Source organism: Benincasa hispida, chromosome 8 (genome assembly GCF_027475165.1).
Source record: "Benincasa hispida cultivar pf3 chromosome 8, pf3_genome.v1.1, whole genome shotgun sequence".
Taxonomy (NCBI): domain Eukaryota; kingdom Viridiplantae; phylum Streptophyta; class Magnoliopsida; order Cucurbitales; family Cucurbitaceae; genus Benincasa; species Benincasa hispida.
In genome coordinates this window covers 15,070,833-15,088,966 of record NC_143485.1, presented here as the reverse complement: position 1 = coordinate 15,088,966, position 18,134 = coordinate 15,070,833, and the positions used below count along the sequence as shown (strand labels likewise).

Here is an 18,134-nt window from a genome sequence, read left to right as displayed (position 1 = left end):
ATTGATCGTGAAATTGTTGAACTAGTAAATCACTGCGAATCAGTCAAGGAACTATTGGAATATTTGGATTTCCTTTATTCAGGGAAAGAGAATATTAATAGAGTGTTTGATGTTTGTAAGACTCTATATCAACCTAATCAAGGAGAAAAATCTCTTACAAGCTACTTTATGGAGGTTAAAAATACATGTGCGTAATTCAATGCCTTGATGACAATCAGCACAGATCCAAAAGTTCTAATGGCTCAACGAGAAAAGTTGTTTATCATGAGTTTTTTAGTAGGTCTTGCACCTAAATATGAGATGGCCAAAGATCAAGTGTTGTCAAGCTCAAAATTCTCATCGTTGGAAGAAGCTTACACTCGAATACTTCGTACTGAAAGGACACAAGCAGTTACATCATCTAATTCTAGTGGTGCTTTGATTGGGCGCACAGATGATTATAGAGGTAATAAGGGGTTGAATCAAATAGCTTCAAAGGTCATCCAAATAAACCAAAGATCAAATCCAGGAGGTGTTGTTTGCTATTATTGTCATAAACCTCGCCATACGAAGCGTGAATGCAGAAAGTTGTTGAATAAGGGTCAGAGGATGCCATCACCCTCTACACATGTCGCCTCTACTCCTAATAATCTTGACAAGTCAATTACGATTTCTGCAGAGGAGTTTGCTAAATTTCAGCAGTATCAAGAGTCATTGAGGGCATCATCTTCTACTCCCATTACGGCCATCGCAGAGATAGGTAACATTTCTAAATGCCTTCTTTCCTCCACGTCAAAATGGGTCATTGATTCTGGCACTATACACCATAGGACAGGTAACCTCAGTTTATTCTCTAACCTTTGTACATCTACCTCTTCACCTAATGTCACTATAGCTGATGGAACCTCCACTCCTGTTTAGGATCAAGAACCGTCCATCTTACTGAATCAATTTCATTGTCATCAGTTTTAAATTTCCCACATTTCTCATTTAATTTGATTTCGGTCAGTAACTCACTCGTGATTTTCATTGTCGTGTCTCCTTTTTTCCTGGTCATTGCTTATTTCAGGATCTTATGACGAAACAGAATATTGGTAAAAGGCATGAATTTGGAGGTCTTTACATCTTTGAACCACAAACACCTACGGCCATCAGATGCTCAAGTGTGTCGTCTCCCTGTGAAGAGCATTGTCGTTTCGGTCATCCGTCTATCTCTGCATTGAAGAGTCTTCATCCACAACTTCAACATTTGTCTTCTTTAGATTGTGAGTCATGTCAATTTGCTAAATTTCATCGTTTGAATTCGAGTCAATAAACGAGCTAGTGCTCTTTTTGAATTAGTCTATTCTGATGTTTGGGGTCCTTGTCCTGTTGAGTCCAAAGGAGGACTTAGGTATTTTGTTACATTTGTCGATGATTATTCTCGTGTTACATGGTTATATTTAATGAAAAATCGTTCTGAGTTACTTTCTCATTTTCGTAACTTCCATGTTGAAATTCAAACTCGGTTTAGTGGTGCTCTTAAAATCCTACGAAGTGATAATGCTAAGAAATATTTCTCTCATACACTCAAGTCTTATTTAGATGCTCATGGCATTCTTCATCAATCTTCTTGTGTCGATACTCCATCTCAAAATGGGGTTGCAGAACGAAAGAATCATCATCTCCTTGAGACAGCCAGAGCTTTGACGTTTCAAATGCATGTTCCAAAATCCTTTTGGGCTGATGCTGTTTTCACAATTTGTTTCTTAATAAATCGCATGTCTTCTTCCATTCTTAAGGGTGAGATACCTTTTCGTACTTTATGCCCCAAGCAAAATTTGTTTCCCATTCCACCCAAAATATTTGGTTGTACCTGCTTTGTTCGGGATGTTCGACCTCAGCATACCAAACTGGATCCAAAGTCCTTAAAATGTATTTTTCTTGGTTATTCTCGTGTCCAAAAGGGGTATCGGTGTTATTGTCCTAGTCTAAATAAATATTTGGTCTCTCCTAATATCACTTTTTTTAACATACCCCATTTTTTTCATCACCATCATTCTCTCCGAATAAGAGTTAGGGGGAGAACAAGGAATTAGAGGATGATTTCCTTGTCTACACAGTTATTTCTCCCCCCGATCCTCTTCCTGATTCATCTCTACTTGTGGCTACCTCTACTTTTCCACCCATTGTTAAGGTCTGTACTCGACGACAACCTCCTTCAGTTCCATGCCCTGTACCAGAGTCTTCTTCGTCAGTGGATCCAGAAACGAGTGATGATCTCCCTATTGCTCTTCGTAAAGGTAAACGTACATGTGCTCATCCTATTTCCTCTTTTGTTTCATATAACCATTTGTTGCCTTCCACATGTTCATTCATTGTATCCTTAGAGTCTGTATCCATCCCTAAAACTGTTCATAAGGCTTCGTCTCATCCTGGTTGGTGTGCCGCAATGGTGGAGGAGATGACTGCCTTAGATGATAATTGTACTTGGGATTTAGTTTCTCTCCCTACAGGAAAGAAAACTATCGGTTGCAAATGGGTGTTTGTGGTTAAAGTCAATCCTGATGGTTCTTGTTGCTCGGTTAAAAGCGCGCCTTGTAGTGAAAGGCTACGCACAAACTTATGGCGTTGACTACGCTGATACTTTTTCTCCTGTAGCAAAAATGGCATCGGTGCGGTTGTTTATTTCATTAGCTTCAATCAATCATTCGCCTTTACATCAGCTTGATATTAAAAATGCATTTCTTCATGGTGATCTTCAAGAAGAGGTGTATATGGAGCAACCACCAGGGTTTGTTGCTTAGGGGGAGAATGGAACGGTGTGCCGCCTTCGTAAATCCTTGTATGGATTAAAGCAGAGCCCACGAGCTTGGTTTGGAAATTTTAGTCAGGTGATTGAAAGCTTTGGAATGCAAAAGAGCACGTCAGATCATTCGGTCTTTTTTAAGAGACCTGAGGGTGGTGTCATCTTGTTAGTCGTATATGCGGATGATATTGTGATTACCGGTGATGATGCTTTAGGTATCCAGTCTCTAAAGACCTTTCTTCATAGTCAATTCCATACCAAAGATTTGGGCATGTTGAAATACTTCTTAAGAATTGAGGTAATAAGAAGCAAGAAAGGAATTCTATTATCACAAAGAAAATATGTACTTGACTTGTTGACTAAAACAGGAAAGCTAGGGGTTAAGCCATGTAGTACCCCAATGATGCCCAACTTACAGCTCACAAAAGATGGAGAATTGCTAAAAAGATCCTGAAAGATATAGGAGGTTAGTGGGAAAACTTAATTACCTTACAGTGACTCGACCCGACATAGCCTATTCAGTAAGTATTGTGAGTCAGTACATGTCATGCGCTACAGTTGATCATTGGGCTGCATTGGAACAGATTCTTTGTTATTTGAATGCTGCTCCCGGGCGTGGTTTATTATATAAGGATTATGGTCATACTAATATTGAATGTTTCTCAGACGCCGATTGGACAGGATCCAAAGAAGACAAAAGATCAACCTCAGGGTATTGTGTTTTTGTTGGTGGTAATTTGATTTCTTGAAAGAGTAAGAAGCAAAATGTGGTGTCACGTTCAAGTGCAGAATTAGAATATAGAGCAATGGCACAATCTATGTGTGAATTGATTTGGATATATGAACTCCTTGTTGAGTTGGGATTTGAAATCACCACACCGACAAAGTTGTGGTATGATAATCAAGCAGCACTTCATATTGCGTCTAATCCAGTATTTCATGAAAGAACTAAACATATTGAAGTTGATTGCCATTTTGTACGTGAGAAAATTCACCAAGGATTGGTATCTACAGGATATGTGAAGACTGGAGAACAATTAGGTGATATCTTCACGAAAGCATTGAATGGAAGATGTATAGATTATCTATGTAATAAGTTGGGTATGAGTAACATATATGCTCCAACTTGAGGGGGAGTGTTATAATTCTATAGTTAGGATTTTCCATTCTTGTAAATATTTTGTGATATTTTCCTTTTCTATGCTTTGTACACTTGTATATATTCATATTTTTGCTGAATGAATAGAGTATTCTGATTCTTTCTCAAACATAAGAATTTTACAGGGGAAAGTTCAAAACTATTCACCATCTTTCAGATCAATGAACCTGCAGTTCTTATATAATTAAAAGCATAAAGGTCGTAAATTGCGTTATAGATTAATAAACAAGATTGCTTATAATTTTGAATCCTAGCTTACCTACAAACTCACGGCAAACATGAAGATCTGAGAAATTTTTAAACTCAAAAATGATACTTCCACCCTGAAAAATGTAGCACGTCATTAATTGTCATCTTGCAAGATAAATTCTGGACTCACAATATGCTTTGTTGAAATGATATTTGAGATTGATATCCAAAGGCCCTTGATGAAATCACTTAGAGAACTCATCAATCACAAAGTATTTTCAATAAACTACTGAAAGAGAATTTGAAGATAAGCTTGAGGGTGAGAATTATGTAATGGACTTCTTAAAACATATAAGAATTTGCCATTTACCTATTTTAAAATCATACGTACAAGGATTTAATCATGGAATATTTCCAATGTTCTAACGTATGGTTCCTTTAATTAGATCCTTTTCCTTTACCCAATTCAATAATTCCATAGATAATATCTAGCAAAATATTAGAAACCTGGTCCCTGGTGAGATTAAGCCACGGTGGTTTATTTGATCCTTCCTTAGTGTTTTTGTGGCCTGAAAAATACGGGCAGTTTAGATATAACAGGATCTTTTGCAAACATAAGGTTGCAGGAAATAGAGATTACAGATGCGCTTAAACAATAGTCAGAGTTCTAATGAGGAACAGTGGAGGGCAAAGAGTAAAGAATATCTCATTTCTGCACTACTTTACTCAAAAAAAAAAGGTTCTGATTACACAGTCCATAGTTATCAATCATCCAAAAAAACTCAATTCTACTTACAGAAGGTGCTCAACAGGAAAAGAATGATCCGGCAAAAATATAAATACTACTGTACGGGTATATAGAACATACCATAAATATGGTAATAGAAATACATTAACTTGGAACAATATAGTAGGTACCTTTAATAAATCTAAACTCCACATCAAGCTTAGAAGCTGAAGTGGGATCGCTGGGTCTAAATATGAATTTCCACTCTGTCTGTACAAAGTGAGAATAGTAAAACCAAATTAATTGAACAAATTATGTAAAATGGTCGAATCAATTACAGATGCACGTCAAAATTTTTCAAATTCTTAACTATACACAATCAAGAAGACTTTTGTGTAAATCATAAATTTGGAGGGGGGTCGAGGGATGTGGATAATCATCTTTCATGTCCTTGTAGGGCTCAATTATAGAAATAACTATTAAACAGCAAAACCAAACTTATCTGATACTACTCGTGAGTGATAAAGTGCACCAATTAGTTAAGTTAATACGTGTAAAGACTTTGAAAACTAGCAGCTAAGGTTAACACGCAATCTGAAACTAATCACCCTTCATCTCACTCACATTTCAAAACTTCATATTGTTTTCTTTTCCTGTTTCTTTAGAAAGAAGTCCACATGTGCACAGCTACTATTGTGCGCCAGACTTGTTGAGCTACAAGGCTTCCATGTTGGTGTCGTGTGCTTGTTGTGTCGCGTTCCTTGCTCTTCACCTACGTGTTGCCGATGCACACACTCTGACACTATTGTTGCAAGACTCCTATCAATTGTGCCGTGCTCAAGAACTAAGGTCCTGATAAGATGGGTTGGGTGCATGTAGTGCTAGACATACGCACGGGTGTCGAGCACATGTGCCAAGCAATGAGCGATAGGCAACATGCACATGTGCATGGGAGATGCAACCTTGGCGCTAATTGGCAAGAGAGATCAAATAAGCCACTTGAGTGGCAGAGGAACATTTAGCCCATGGTGAGTAAATGTGGAGTAATGCCTAAAATGTGGGTAGCAATATTTTTAAATGCCCAAGGCACACTAAGGCACAATGGCCCCTTGGAGCCTAGACACAAGGTGCACAAAAAGGTGCAGGCAGGCTTTTTTTCGTGAGGCACACTATATATAAAAATATTATATTAAAAAGAGAAAGCATAGTTGAAGTGGAAATATAGAAGAAAAAAGGACCCCAAACACAAGAAATTTTGCATTTAGGCCTATTAAACTTGATTCTTTTAGTTAATAAAGAAGGAAAACCCTTAATTATTACTATTTTTTAAAAATAATAAAAAATCCCTAAGACCTAGGGCTTTGACCTTTGGGGCTTTACAAAAGGCGAGCACCTGAGGCACGTCTTATTTTGTGAGTCTCGCCTTGCACTAAATCTATGCCTTGAGTCTAGGCACGCGCCCAAGAGGGCTTTTTAAAACACTGGTGGGTAGTTCTCAAAAGTTGTCCATGAACATGGGGTAGTGCGTAGATTATCAAGTGTAAGCTCCTAGATCATAGAAGAGTGAGCTCCTAGATGGAAGGAACGCGAGTGGTTATCCATCCCCACTAGCCCACTCGACCACCTTTCTCTCCAATCAATTCTCATCCACGCCTATAAAAGGATGACCGTAAGCATTGTCCAAGACATTCCTTGTAATGGGTAGAACTTTGAGGGAAACTTTATTTCCTCGAGTCTTGTTACATTACAAGTGGAGTTTGTAGTGTAGGTGATCAATTCAGTATTGTTACTTCTCAATAAAAGTGACTAGGTGATATTGCCACCAAGTAATTATGTTCTTTTCCTCCTCTTGTTTATATTTGGGTGGGAGTGTCAAGTGTGCAGAGTCCTTAAGTAAGATTGTCATTTATGAGTTGTGTGGGTGCGTGTTTATCGGGCAAAAAGTACAGCTGAACTAAGGAAGACCTTAGGCCGAACGGGCCAAGGGCAAAAATTTTGAAATCAAAATCAACCCCGTGACACCTAGCGTGGTAAGCATGGGACACAAGACTTCACTAAGAAATGCCCATCACAAGTCAAAGTCGAGGATTTGGTATCCTTAATATCCAAGTGCCTTATGGAATCAAGCAAACTCATCAAATCAATCCAATCTGCAATTTCCTTATTAGCTAAGTTACACACCTCAAAGGAATAGCCCAAGCAATAGAAGAAGACCAACATTGATTTACGAAACAATCTTTGGACCACACCACATTAAAATTTCTTGAAAAGGAGCTAATAAGATTTTGATCCCCTAATCCAAACATTCCCAGAATTTAAGTTCATCACCATTGCCCAGGTTAATTTTATACCTTTTTTCAACAATGCAACAAGCATTATAGATAGATTCCCAATCTCCTCTTGTTGCCCACATTCAAGCCCCTCACATTTCATGACAAACTTCCAGCTTTCCTTCCCTTTATTACTGGTTGGAGCTTTTGGCTCTACCTCCAGGGGTTCCTCTTCTTTCTTGCAAACAATGAGCTCCATTCCAAGACCTTCAATGATCGAAGCAAGGCCATTCCATCTTAGGTAAAGGTTAAAACATTGAAGATCATCATTGAACTCCTCATTTTCCTCTCCTAGATCAACCATGAGCAACCTAAAATCCGCTTCTTCAACTCCCAACTCACTTCCATTGCTATCTTCAACCTCATCGCATGTTGTATATGAGCCCTTTCCCATGGTCACCGATAGCATCGGAGAGGATCCAAAAATAATGATAATGTTTTTTTAAAAAAAAACATTATCTGAAAGGAAACCTTTTGCTCTCTTTCCGTTGGGTGAATGAAGCCCTTTTTCATGATTTGTGGCCTTTTTGCCTTTTCCCGTGGAAATTGAACTACTCATCTGGGCTCCCTCCTTTTGAGTGAAGTCAACTTGTCCTTTACCAAAACCTGGAGTTTGGACCTTTTTACAATTTCTCCCAAGCTTTTCGAATTTCAACAATCAAAATAATTTCTTTCACACTCTTGAATCAAAATACCTTTTCTGTCTTCTTGAAAATGTTTCGACCTCCAAATTTATGTTGGAATGCTTCATGGGTGTTCTTTGATGTTTGTGATAATAATTTCTTTCACACTCTTGAATCATTTTCTTAATCATCTAACTCCCAATTCTTACGTTGATTTCTTGAGAAACCGATTTGATTGGATCCTCAGGCTCTTTGTTGATAATGTCACCTTGTTATTTCGTTCTAAACTGCATTAGAATCTTCATTAAAATCGCTAGAATCATTATAATCAATTTTCAGATGTAAATAATGATAGGTTCTTTGAAAAAATCAATCACGGCCAAAATTATTATGTTGGAGTTCTTCTGAATCACTTGAATCAGAATTCTAAAACTGTTTTGGGAGGAAATTTGACTTTCTTGCCTATACCAACTGCTATATTTTTTCTTCGCCGTCTTCCTTGATCAATAATAGTCCATTCTTGCAAAATCTTGAAAAAAAATCTCTGATTTCTAAAATTTAAAGGATTCCCCCAATATAGTTGTGGACTATTCAATAACGAGCACAATTCACGAAACTCCCTCTTGCGATCGGCGTCGCCAAGAGTTTCCCGACCTTCACCAACGACAGTCAACATTGATCCAGACGGCTGCTCTGATACCAAATGGATGTAGCCTAGGAGATTAAAAAAAAAAAGAGAAATCTCCAATAATAAAATCAAAGTCTTTATTATGAATCAGAAGTTGCCAATACAAGAAGACAGTCTCTCTGTTTATAAAGAATTGGAAAGCAAACTAATCCTAATCCTAATTAATAAAGAAACTAATCCTAATCGTAATTAATCAAAGAAACTAATCATAATCCTAATTAATCAAAGAAACTAATCTTAATCCTAATAAACCAAGGAAACTAATCTTAGTTCTAATAAATCAAGGAAACTAATCCCAATTCTAATAAATCATGGAAACTAATCCCAATCCTAATCAATTAAGGATTTGACCATAATACCCCAACTTATCCTAATCCTACTACATCACTCTACCTCCGATTTTCACCACCACTCTACCATCGACCACCTCTAACCAACGTTGCTAATTGTTGGAAAGACTAGGGTTTTTTATGTGCACGTGGCATGTCTTTGGTGTATCCTTTGTGTTCAAATTTTTATTTAAAAAAAAAAAAAAGACAAAATTTTACATGTCGAAACATGTCTAAAGCATTTTTTAATGTATCCGTGTCCGACATGTGAAGATGTTCCACAAATAAAAGTTAGAAAAATGAACCTGAAAACTCAAACAAATCACTTATGTATCACTTACACCATTCCAAGATTGTCTTACAAACTCAGTTCAATAAATTACATAAACATACTCTTTAAGAAAACAGTAGACTAGGTCATCAAATACAATAAATCAGAAGTATATAATTAATTGAAAGAGAACAAAAGCAAAGGTGATAAATAGGTAGACAATCAGACACAAAAATAATAAACTTTAGACCAATACCATTTCCAAAACACCGGGCGTGCCAGGATCCTTAATTGAGGTCTTGTACTTAGCACTCTTATGGACATACTTGGTTCCCATCTTCCCCACCGAGAATCAGTCTAGAAGAATTGATCCAAAAATCAATCCAATAACTACGATGCAAAAGATTATTCAGATTCAAGTAATTGACCGGAACCAAACATCTTGTGGCATTAGAGAAAACAAAGGAATACATAACATCTCGTGGCATTAAAAACACTAAAAACAATCAGATCCCAATAAAAGAGAGAGAGATTAGACAAGCAAAATATCACAACAAGATCTCCAGAAATTTAAAGATTTCCATATATTCAGAAACTCGACTATCATAAAGATGTGCATAAAAAAAAGAAGCCCAAAAATGTAGCCAAAGATCGATCATGACAACTTGCGACTTATAAATAAGATAACCAAGAAATTCAGTACGTTCCATCGTTTCAAAAACAATCAAAAAATGGCAAACACAACAACAAACAAAAACGAAGAAGAGAATAGGAATGTTCCTTTTCATTTAATTAATGAGAAGTTATTTCTTTTTTTAGGAAAAAAAAAAGAAAAAAAAAAAAAGGAAGAGGTATTTTGGAAACTAACGGCCAGCCTTTGGACAGGGATTAAATCCCAAAACCACACTCCGGAACGAAATCGAGTAACAATAAACCAATTGAGCATATTTACACTCAAACTAGATACATTCAACTTTATTAAACCACCAAGAACAACTGAACTCCAAAACCAGACAAAACAACTCCAACACTAGTTTCTGAAAAATAGACAACACCAATGCTAAACTCTAGTTCAATTAATAAAAACATCATGAAAGAAAGAATCGGTAGCAACGTGTCCAAACTAAACCCGACTACAAAAAGAAGTTCAACTGGCTAATAGTCTCTCGATCGTCACCCTCCTTTGCTTCATCATCAAGCTTATAGAAATCCTCATCACGTGTAAAAAGCTGGTGGGTAAGGGGTGAGTATGTGAATGGTCGGTAAGTAACCCCTGCTAAAGGAGCCATGCATCAGCAAAAAACCACCAAAAGCAATAATATCACCACAACGTGCTTATGGCATCGTAACAAATAGCAATTGAATGTAACATAAACATCATAGATCACCATGACACATATCTCATACCATATATCACAATACCAGGTTAACTAATCCACAAAGGTAAACAAGTAATGTATTCAACAACGTTATTAAGGTCTAAGCAAACTTAAAGATACCATATTTTCTCCGTTCAATCATCACAAGGTGATCTTTCCGGACACGTGTCGGACACAGATACGTCTGTACACGTTCCTGACACGTGTTCCCTTTATTTATTATTTTTTATAATTTTGGACACGCAATGACACGTGATGACACGCCGCCGGACACGCATAGACAATAAAAAAGAAGGGGGAAAAAAACCTTTCAAACCAACAGCGGCGATGAAGAGGGGTGGTCGGTGAAGGAGGGAGATCGAACAGCTTTGATGGCGGCGGAGAGAGGGGCGGTAGGCGTCGGCAACTTTGGAATTGGTGGAAAGGGAGAGCAGAAACGGGGAGGAGGAAGGGCAGAAATCGGGAGGAGGGTGTCTGGGCTTGGGAGAAGAGAATAAAACATTATTTAGGGTTAGGGTATTTACTTTTAAATGGCCTTTTGGGCCTTATTACATCCATTTAATGTGAGTTTCTTTTTCTCAAATGGGTTTTTGGGTTTTTTTTTTTAAGGATTTATTTCAAATATTAAAACGATTGAAAATATTTATAAAATATAATAAAATTTTCAAACATAGGCATTGATAGACTTCTATTAGTATCTATCAATATCACTGATCTGATCTATCAGTGTCTAACATTGATAGTTCTAAAATTTTGTTATATTTTGTAAATATTTTTATTTATTTTTCTATATTTAAAAATAGCTATTTTTTTCTCTTTAAAATGTCTTTTTCTTTTTTCTTATTATTATTTTAAAAAATGTTATTTCGCATAATTAATAAAAAAAGAACTAATGTTAATCATTGGACTCTTTTTTAAATATAGAAAAACATATCAGAATATTTACAAAATATAGCAAAATTTCAGAATCTATCAATGATAGACTTCCGTAGTTTTGCCATTTGAAATAATTTCCCTTAATTTATTTTAATGCTTAATAAAAAAATAGAATTTTTAATAATTAATTAAAAAAATTATTTTCAATAATATAAATATAGTTATAAATAAATAAATAAATAAATAGCATGTCCCCAATGTGTCATGTTCTACATTTTTAAAAATTGGCGTGTCGTCGTATCGTGTCGTGTCACGTGTTTATGTCCATACTTCTTAGAGACAATAGTTTTTCTTGAATGAATAATTGGGCTTCTACTAAGAAAAAATAAAATAAAACAATACAAAGGCCGAACAAGAAAAAACCCCCAAAAAGAGAAGGCCTGCAATCAAGCAAATAAAACCTAATGGTAATGGATAATTACAAAAAGCTTTGCCCAAAGCCCACAAAAAAAACATTAAAGCTAAATAAGAGATCAAATATTGCTCAAAGAACGTTCAAAGCTTTCTAAGAACTCTATTGCACCTTTCATCCAAAAAGTCCTACAAAATAGCACACACCCCAACTTACCACAAAAAACAATTCGTCTCACGAAAGGAGGGTGGAGAAGAAAATCATAAATCCTCTACATAAATTATGCCCGATTGAAATAAGATTGAACTCCTCAAAACCTCCAAATTGCAAGCAAGATCACCGTTCCATAGAATATGATCACGATCCCGATGAGCTCTATCCAAGCACTTTATCGATTACTTTATTCAGAATCCTTTTCTCAATTGTAATGCTTATATCTTTTCATTATAGCTCGGTACTGTATGTCTATTTTTTATTTACATAATTGTTTTTCATTTCAAGAGTTGTTGTATCTCTGAGCATTAGTGTATTTACATTACATCAATGAAGAGTTAAGGACTTGTTTGGTAGGCAATCTAAAAACATCATTTTAAAAACAAGGGATCCAAAGAAAATAGAGTTGTATTTCATGTTTTCAAACATTTATTTGGTAGCAGATTCATAAATTAAAATATAATTTAAAAAGATTCTTTTAAATGTGTTTGATAAAATATATTTAATTACTCATTAATATTATGATGAATAAACTATTACTAATTAATTAATAAATTTGTTTTATATTGAAATTTTTGTTTAATTATTATTTAGTAATATCATATAATAGATAAAATGTTACATTTTAATTTAACAAAAATAATTGAATTTATAATATGAAATAGTATATTTGTTTTTGTTTTTATCATTTTTAATATAATTCTACATTTTAAAATCTTGAATTCAAAATCTAGATACACTAAAAACATATAAAAAAAAAACATTGTTTTCAGAATTTGCACTATTTGGATCACAGAATCTGAAAACTGTTTTCAAAAACAAAATCCAGATTGTCAACCAAACGCATATTCACTGAACTCGGTGAATCGAAAAACATAAAACAAAATCCGAGTTGCCTACTAAATAGACCCTAAGTTTCCTTTTCCAAAAAAGAAAAAGAAGAAGAATATACTCAATATCCTATCTCGCCCTCATAAAGAGAATACATGCCATACTCCCTCCCATATTACCCTCTTAATCCTGAAGAGAATGTGACGGCAGTAGTTATCAACCCTCTATAGCATTTACTGCCTAACTGACATCCTTAACTTGCTTAAGAAACCCTAGAAATACATACACGACATTCGATGTACTAATATAACTTAAAACAACTTCAACAATACCAAGGTTCAACATACAACATATTTACATCACATTAACAATCACAGAGTTCAGTAGGTCCCAACACTCTTTCCTAGTCCCTAACACGAACAACATATATGTACAGACATTAATAAAGTAACCACCTAAGACTTCTTTACAAACTCTGTGCCTTCATTAAGTCATTGACTGGCAGAGCAGCATGGCAGCTAACTTCTGGAGAGATGATCACTACCTGGAAAAAAGGAAAACATTTGGAAAGAATGAGCTACTAGTCCAACAAGTGACTAATTAAACAAAAACATCATGCTCAATACAGAAAACTGCTAAGCAAACTCATACTTAAAACATTTAAAACATAAAATCTTTGAAATCATAATTCCTCTTAAACCTTGCTGAGAGAGAACTCTTCTGCTCAATCCCTCAACCTCTATCCTTAGTTGGTGTGGAGTAATCTCAACACTACCAACGTCAACTCTACCTACGTGGACCTAATAATAACTAAGTATTGTCATACCTTAGGTACTGGGGGCTCGGATACCTTCTCATAGTCCTTCAGTATTGGTTTCATCATAATCATCATAAAAATCTACTCATTGAAACATAAAACACTTGAAAGCATAAATAACATAAAACATATGTTTTAAACCTCTTTGTCACATAATCGTAAACTACTAACGCATGCCTCATAAACACAAAGTGTATAAAAACATGCTTTCACAAACATCTTTAAACTATGCATGTGTAAGGAAAACTCATGGAAAACTGGTTTGCTTGGAAACTATCATTTAAACATACTTTACATAAAAGCTAGCATGAAAACTAGTCTTTTGGATAAACCTTGCATTTACTAAATATTTAGGAAAACACTTAATTTGTTACTCACAGCCTTGGGCGTCTTCTTAGGATTGATAAGTTTCTCCTATGGGTGTTTGTCTTATAAGGTTCACAAACAACTTTGGTTAACGTCACAGATAGCTTTAAAAAAGTGTTATATTTCCTTGCTTAATTTGAGCTCTTTGTTGGATTTTATGTGGTTCTTGTCTTATTTTGTAGGTTTCGAGCAACCATGAGGTAGAATTGGTGATTTGGTGAAGAACGAGATTAATTTGAAGCAAATTGGAGTTGATTTTACATTCGGGCTTCAAAGAAGCAAAAAGACCAAAATGCCCCTACTTCAGCATCGCAATGCTCAACCCATGCCTTGGTCCAACGCTCGCCTAACACTAGAAGGCAGACATGGGTGTCTAGGGCAGTGTTGCAATGCTCCGATTGGAGTGACGCTTCCCTTTTCATTCGCGCGTATGAAACCTGAACCCTACTTTCCCTATTTAAATATGTTGATTGTTGAAATTAGTAAAATGAGATATTTAATATTTAAGTTAAAGTGAAATAGTAGGGAAATGAGTAAAGGATAAGGAAATGAAGAAGGAAAATGCTTAAGTTTGGAAACTTGACTTTCAAGTGTTTATAAGTTAACCTAGTGAGAAAATTTTTTGGCTAAGTGTTGGTTGTGAAAAGGGTGGCCAAGCATCGAGTAAACATTAGGCAAACATCGAGTAAACACTAGGCAAGCATCAAGTAAGCATTAGGTAAGCATCGAGTAAAAGTCATGCAAGATCGAGGAAAGGATCGTGCATCAAGTATGCATGATCGAGGAAAGGACCGTGCATCGAGTATGCATGAGTAAGGAAGAGATTATGCATCGAGTAAAGGCCATCGTACATGGAGTAAAGACTATCGTGCATCGAGTAAAGGCTATCGTGCAGGCCTGAAGGAAATCAAACACGGGGATTTCCCTAAGTAGCGGAAGGGATCGTTCCAAATTTCATTTTAATTGAACACAAACAATTACAGTCTTAAACGGAAACTAACAGGTCATGCATATACAAAAATTATGGCATGCTACAATAGGAATCAAGGGATAAAGTATGCGTACCTTTGAAAAAATATTCTTCAAGAATCCTTCGATCAGTCTTCAATGCATCCAACAGCAACACTCGAATGTAACGAACAGATTATGAACAACACGAACAGCCAACAGCTCCTCAAACCCAATCGAGTCCCACTCGATCCACAAACTAAGTAAAGACATTACCACAAGTGTTACCTTGGTATTCTCGGTGTGAGAATCCAGGAGTTGTGAGCTCTATATGATCTTGGCTTGAGGAATTAGGAGGTATACGATCGAGTAGATGATTGTAAGTGGGAGATATGAAGCTGTCTATCACATAGACGATGTCCTCAATCATCTACTAAATGAAGCCTATCGCATAGACTTTGCTACTCGATTGTGTAGCAACGATCAGCAAAATGATTATCATACAGTCAACTCTACACGATCGTTTAGTCTCTGTCAACACTATCGCTTAGTAAAACTCTTTTACTTGAGAGCTTTTTCCATGAGTACTTTCCGAATGAAGCAATTTTTAAATTTGGAAAACCATTTTCCTTTTATCTCATGGTTACCATAAAACTTCCAATAACCTCCCATTCAATCGGTTATTAGAGAAAAAGAATTAATTATCATATAATTAATATATTATAAATAAATATGATAACCATATTTTATCTCATGAAACATATAAACCATAGTTTTTTTTTCTATTTTATGGTGCTTAATGTAAATCATATTTACATTAATTCCTCCAAATAATTTATCTGATACTTCACATCAATTATATCATATATAATTGAATTTTCTCTTGTTAATTTGAACACTCCAAACTAACCTAAAATTTGATTCTCAACTTGAACCCATTAAGCTACCAAGGGGACCTTATGTACATGTAGCTTGAAGCTCCAACGGTACGTGAATAATTGACTTAACTCTTTAGTCATGAGATTCACCATTGTCGAACACTCCACTAAAGACCAGCAGCTACACTCTTCTCACTACAGATATATTTCTGTGTCCATATTAACCAATCAACAGTGCGATAACCCTCACAAATCGCTCGTAAGTACAGCTGTAAACACAAGGCTCATCAACATTTTGATCAAAGCCAAATGATTTGATCGCACTATCAAATCTAATGTTCCACGATCTAGACGCCTGTTTCAGCCCATAAATGGACCTATTAAGCTTGCAAACTCTTTGCTCTTGATCTGAAATAATGAACCCCTCTGGTTGAGCCATGTAGATGGTCTTCTCAAGATTACCATTCAGAAAGGCAGTCTTGATGTCCATTTTCCATATCTCATAATCATAAAATGTGGCTATGGACAGAAGAATCCTGATAGACTTCAACATGACAACAGGTGAGAAAGTTTCCTCATAGTCCACTGCCTTGACCTGGGTATAACCCTTTACCACGAGTCTAGCCTTAAAGATCTGTACTTTTCCATCTATACCTCGTTTTCTCTTGTAGATCCACTTACACTCTATAGATTTTACCCCATCAGGCTGATCCATAAGTTTCCAGACATTATTGAAGTACATAGACTCCATTTCCTGGTTCATGGCTTTAATCCACTCATCTTTGTCAACATCCTCCAGATAATGGATCCTTGACCCTATCATCAGACATGATGTTTTGGGCTTCAGTCAAACCCATGTAGCGTTCCGGTGGGTTCGCAACCTCCCACTATGTCGAGGCAGTCTCAACTCTTGAGATGGTTGATTAGATGTACCGACATCAACAACTCTTATTGATCAATCAGTCTATTTAGCAACTCTTGTTGAACTATTAGTAGTCTCACTAGAAATATCATGTAAAACAAGCTTACTTCATGGTTTATGATTCCTGATGTGATCTTCTTCCAAGAAGGTAGCATTTATCGATACAAACACTTTATTCTCACTCGGATCATAGAAGTATCCACCCCTCATTTCTTTGGGTAGTCTACAAAGAGGCAAACTTTCGAACGCGGTTCTAACTTCTTAATATTAGCCATAAGCATGTGGGCCGGACATCTCCAAATCCTAAAGTGGCACTTTTACAACTCTCCAAAACTCAAAAGGTATTTCAGAAACACTCTTCGAGGGAACGTTGTTCAAAATATAACATGCAGTCTCCATTGCAAATCCCCAAAATGAGTCTGGAAGATGAGCATAACTCATTATAGACCGAACCATGTCCAACAGGTTCTGTTTCTCCTTTCTGATACACCATTCTGCTAAAGTGTACCTGGGGCCAAGAATTGGGACGTGATTCCATGTTCTATCATATAGTTTTGGTATTTGAGGTCCATATACTCTCCACCACGATCAGATCGTTGTGTTTTTATCTTCTTACCTAACAAGTTTTAAACTTCAGCCTTATACTCCTTGAACTTGTCAAGAGCTTCAAACTTACGTTGCATTAGGTATAGATACCCATATCTTGAATAATCATCTATGAAAGAGATGAAATATTCACACCCACCTCGAGCTCTAACACTCATCGGACTGAATGTATAAGCTCCAAGGTTCCTTGGCTTTATAACCTTTTCCAGTAAAAGGTTGTTTGGTCATTTTGCCTTCAAGGCATGATTCACATACTGGCAAGGAGTTTTCTTCTAAACTCTTTAGAAGTCCACATTTCACCAACTTCTCAATCCTATTGAGGTTGATGTGACCTAATCTTAGATGCCAAAGATGGGTGTTTTCCTTAGGAGAAACCTTTGGTCTTTTTGTAGTTGTCGTCGTTCTGAACATTTCAGTATTAAGCAAGGCTTTTAAGACTAATGGCCTTAGTACATATAAGTTATTTTCCATTGAACCAAAACCAATCTCTATATCATTCTTGAATATAAACATTTTACTCTCAGAAAAGGAGACGGTATAGCCTTGTTCAACCAGACAAGAAACCGAGATTAAGTTGCTCTTGATATAAGGAACTACAAAAACATTATGTAGTAACAGATAACGTTTTTTGTCCAAAAATAACTTTAGCCTGCCTACAACAACAACAAAAACAACCTCACCATTACTGACTCGAAGAGTCAACTCTCCATCTTCCAACATTTTCTAGGAACTAAATCCTTGGTAAGAAGAACTAACGTGGTTAGTAGCACCTGAATCAAGTATCCAGGCAGAATAATCATTCT

The 18,134-nt window shown here is 36.1% G+C and overlaps 1 protein-coding gene across 50 annotated transcripts in view; it reads right to left on the bottom strand.

Annotated features, from left to right (window-relative positions):
* LOC120082881 (general transcription and DNA repair factor IIH subunit TFB1-1-like) overlaps window positions 1–10,994 on the bottom strand; it is a 35,691-nt gene extending 24,697 nt beyond the window's left edge. For 4 of the 50 annotated variants that reach the window (XM_090316063.1, XM_090316066.1, XM_039038258.2 and 1 more), the window contains exons 1-6: window positions 10,770–10,990; window positions 10,236–10,356; window positions 9,340–9,440; window positions 5,034–5,112; window positions 4,623–4,684; window positions 4,186–4,249 (exon numbers count right to left, since the gene is read on the bottom strand). Coding sequence is in view for 40 of the 50 variants with exons in the window: in XM_039038258.2 (XP_038894186.1) it covers window positions 4,186–4,249; window positions 4,623–4,684; window positions 5,034–5,112; window positions 9,340–9,420 (286 nt within the window). In the remaining 10 variants the exon portion in view is untranslated. Of the gene's footprint in view, window positions 1–4,185; window positions 4,250–4,622; window positions 4,685–5,033; window positions 5,113–9,339; window positions 10,360–10,490; window positions 10,544–10,769 lie in introns of those variants that run through there. The other 46 variants (XM_090316052.1, XM_039038253.2, XM_090316054.1 and 43 more) reach the window with 39 other exon arrangements.
* Between the last annotated feature and the right edge of the window lie 7,140 nt (window positions 10,995–18,134).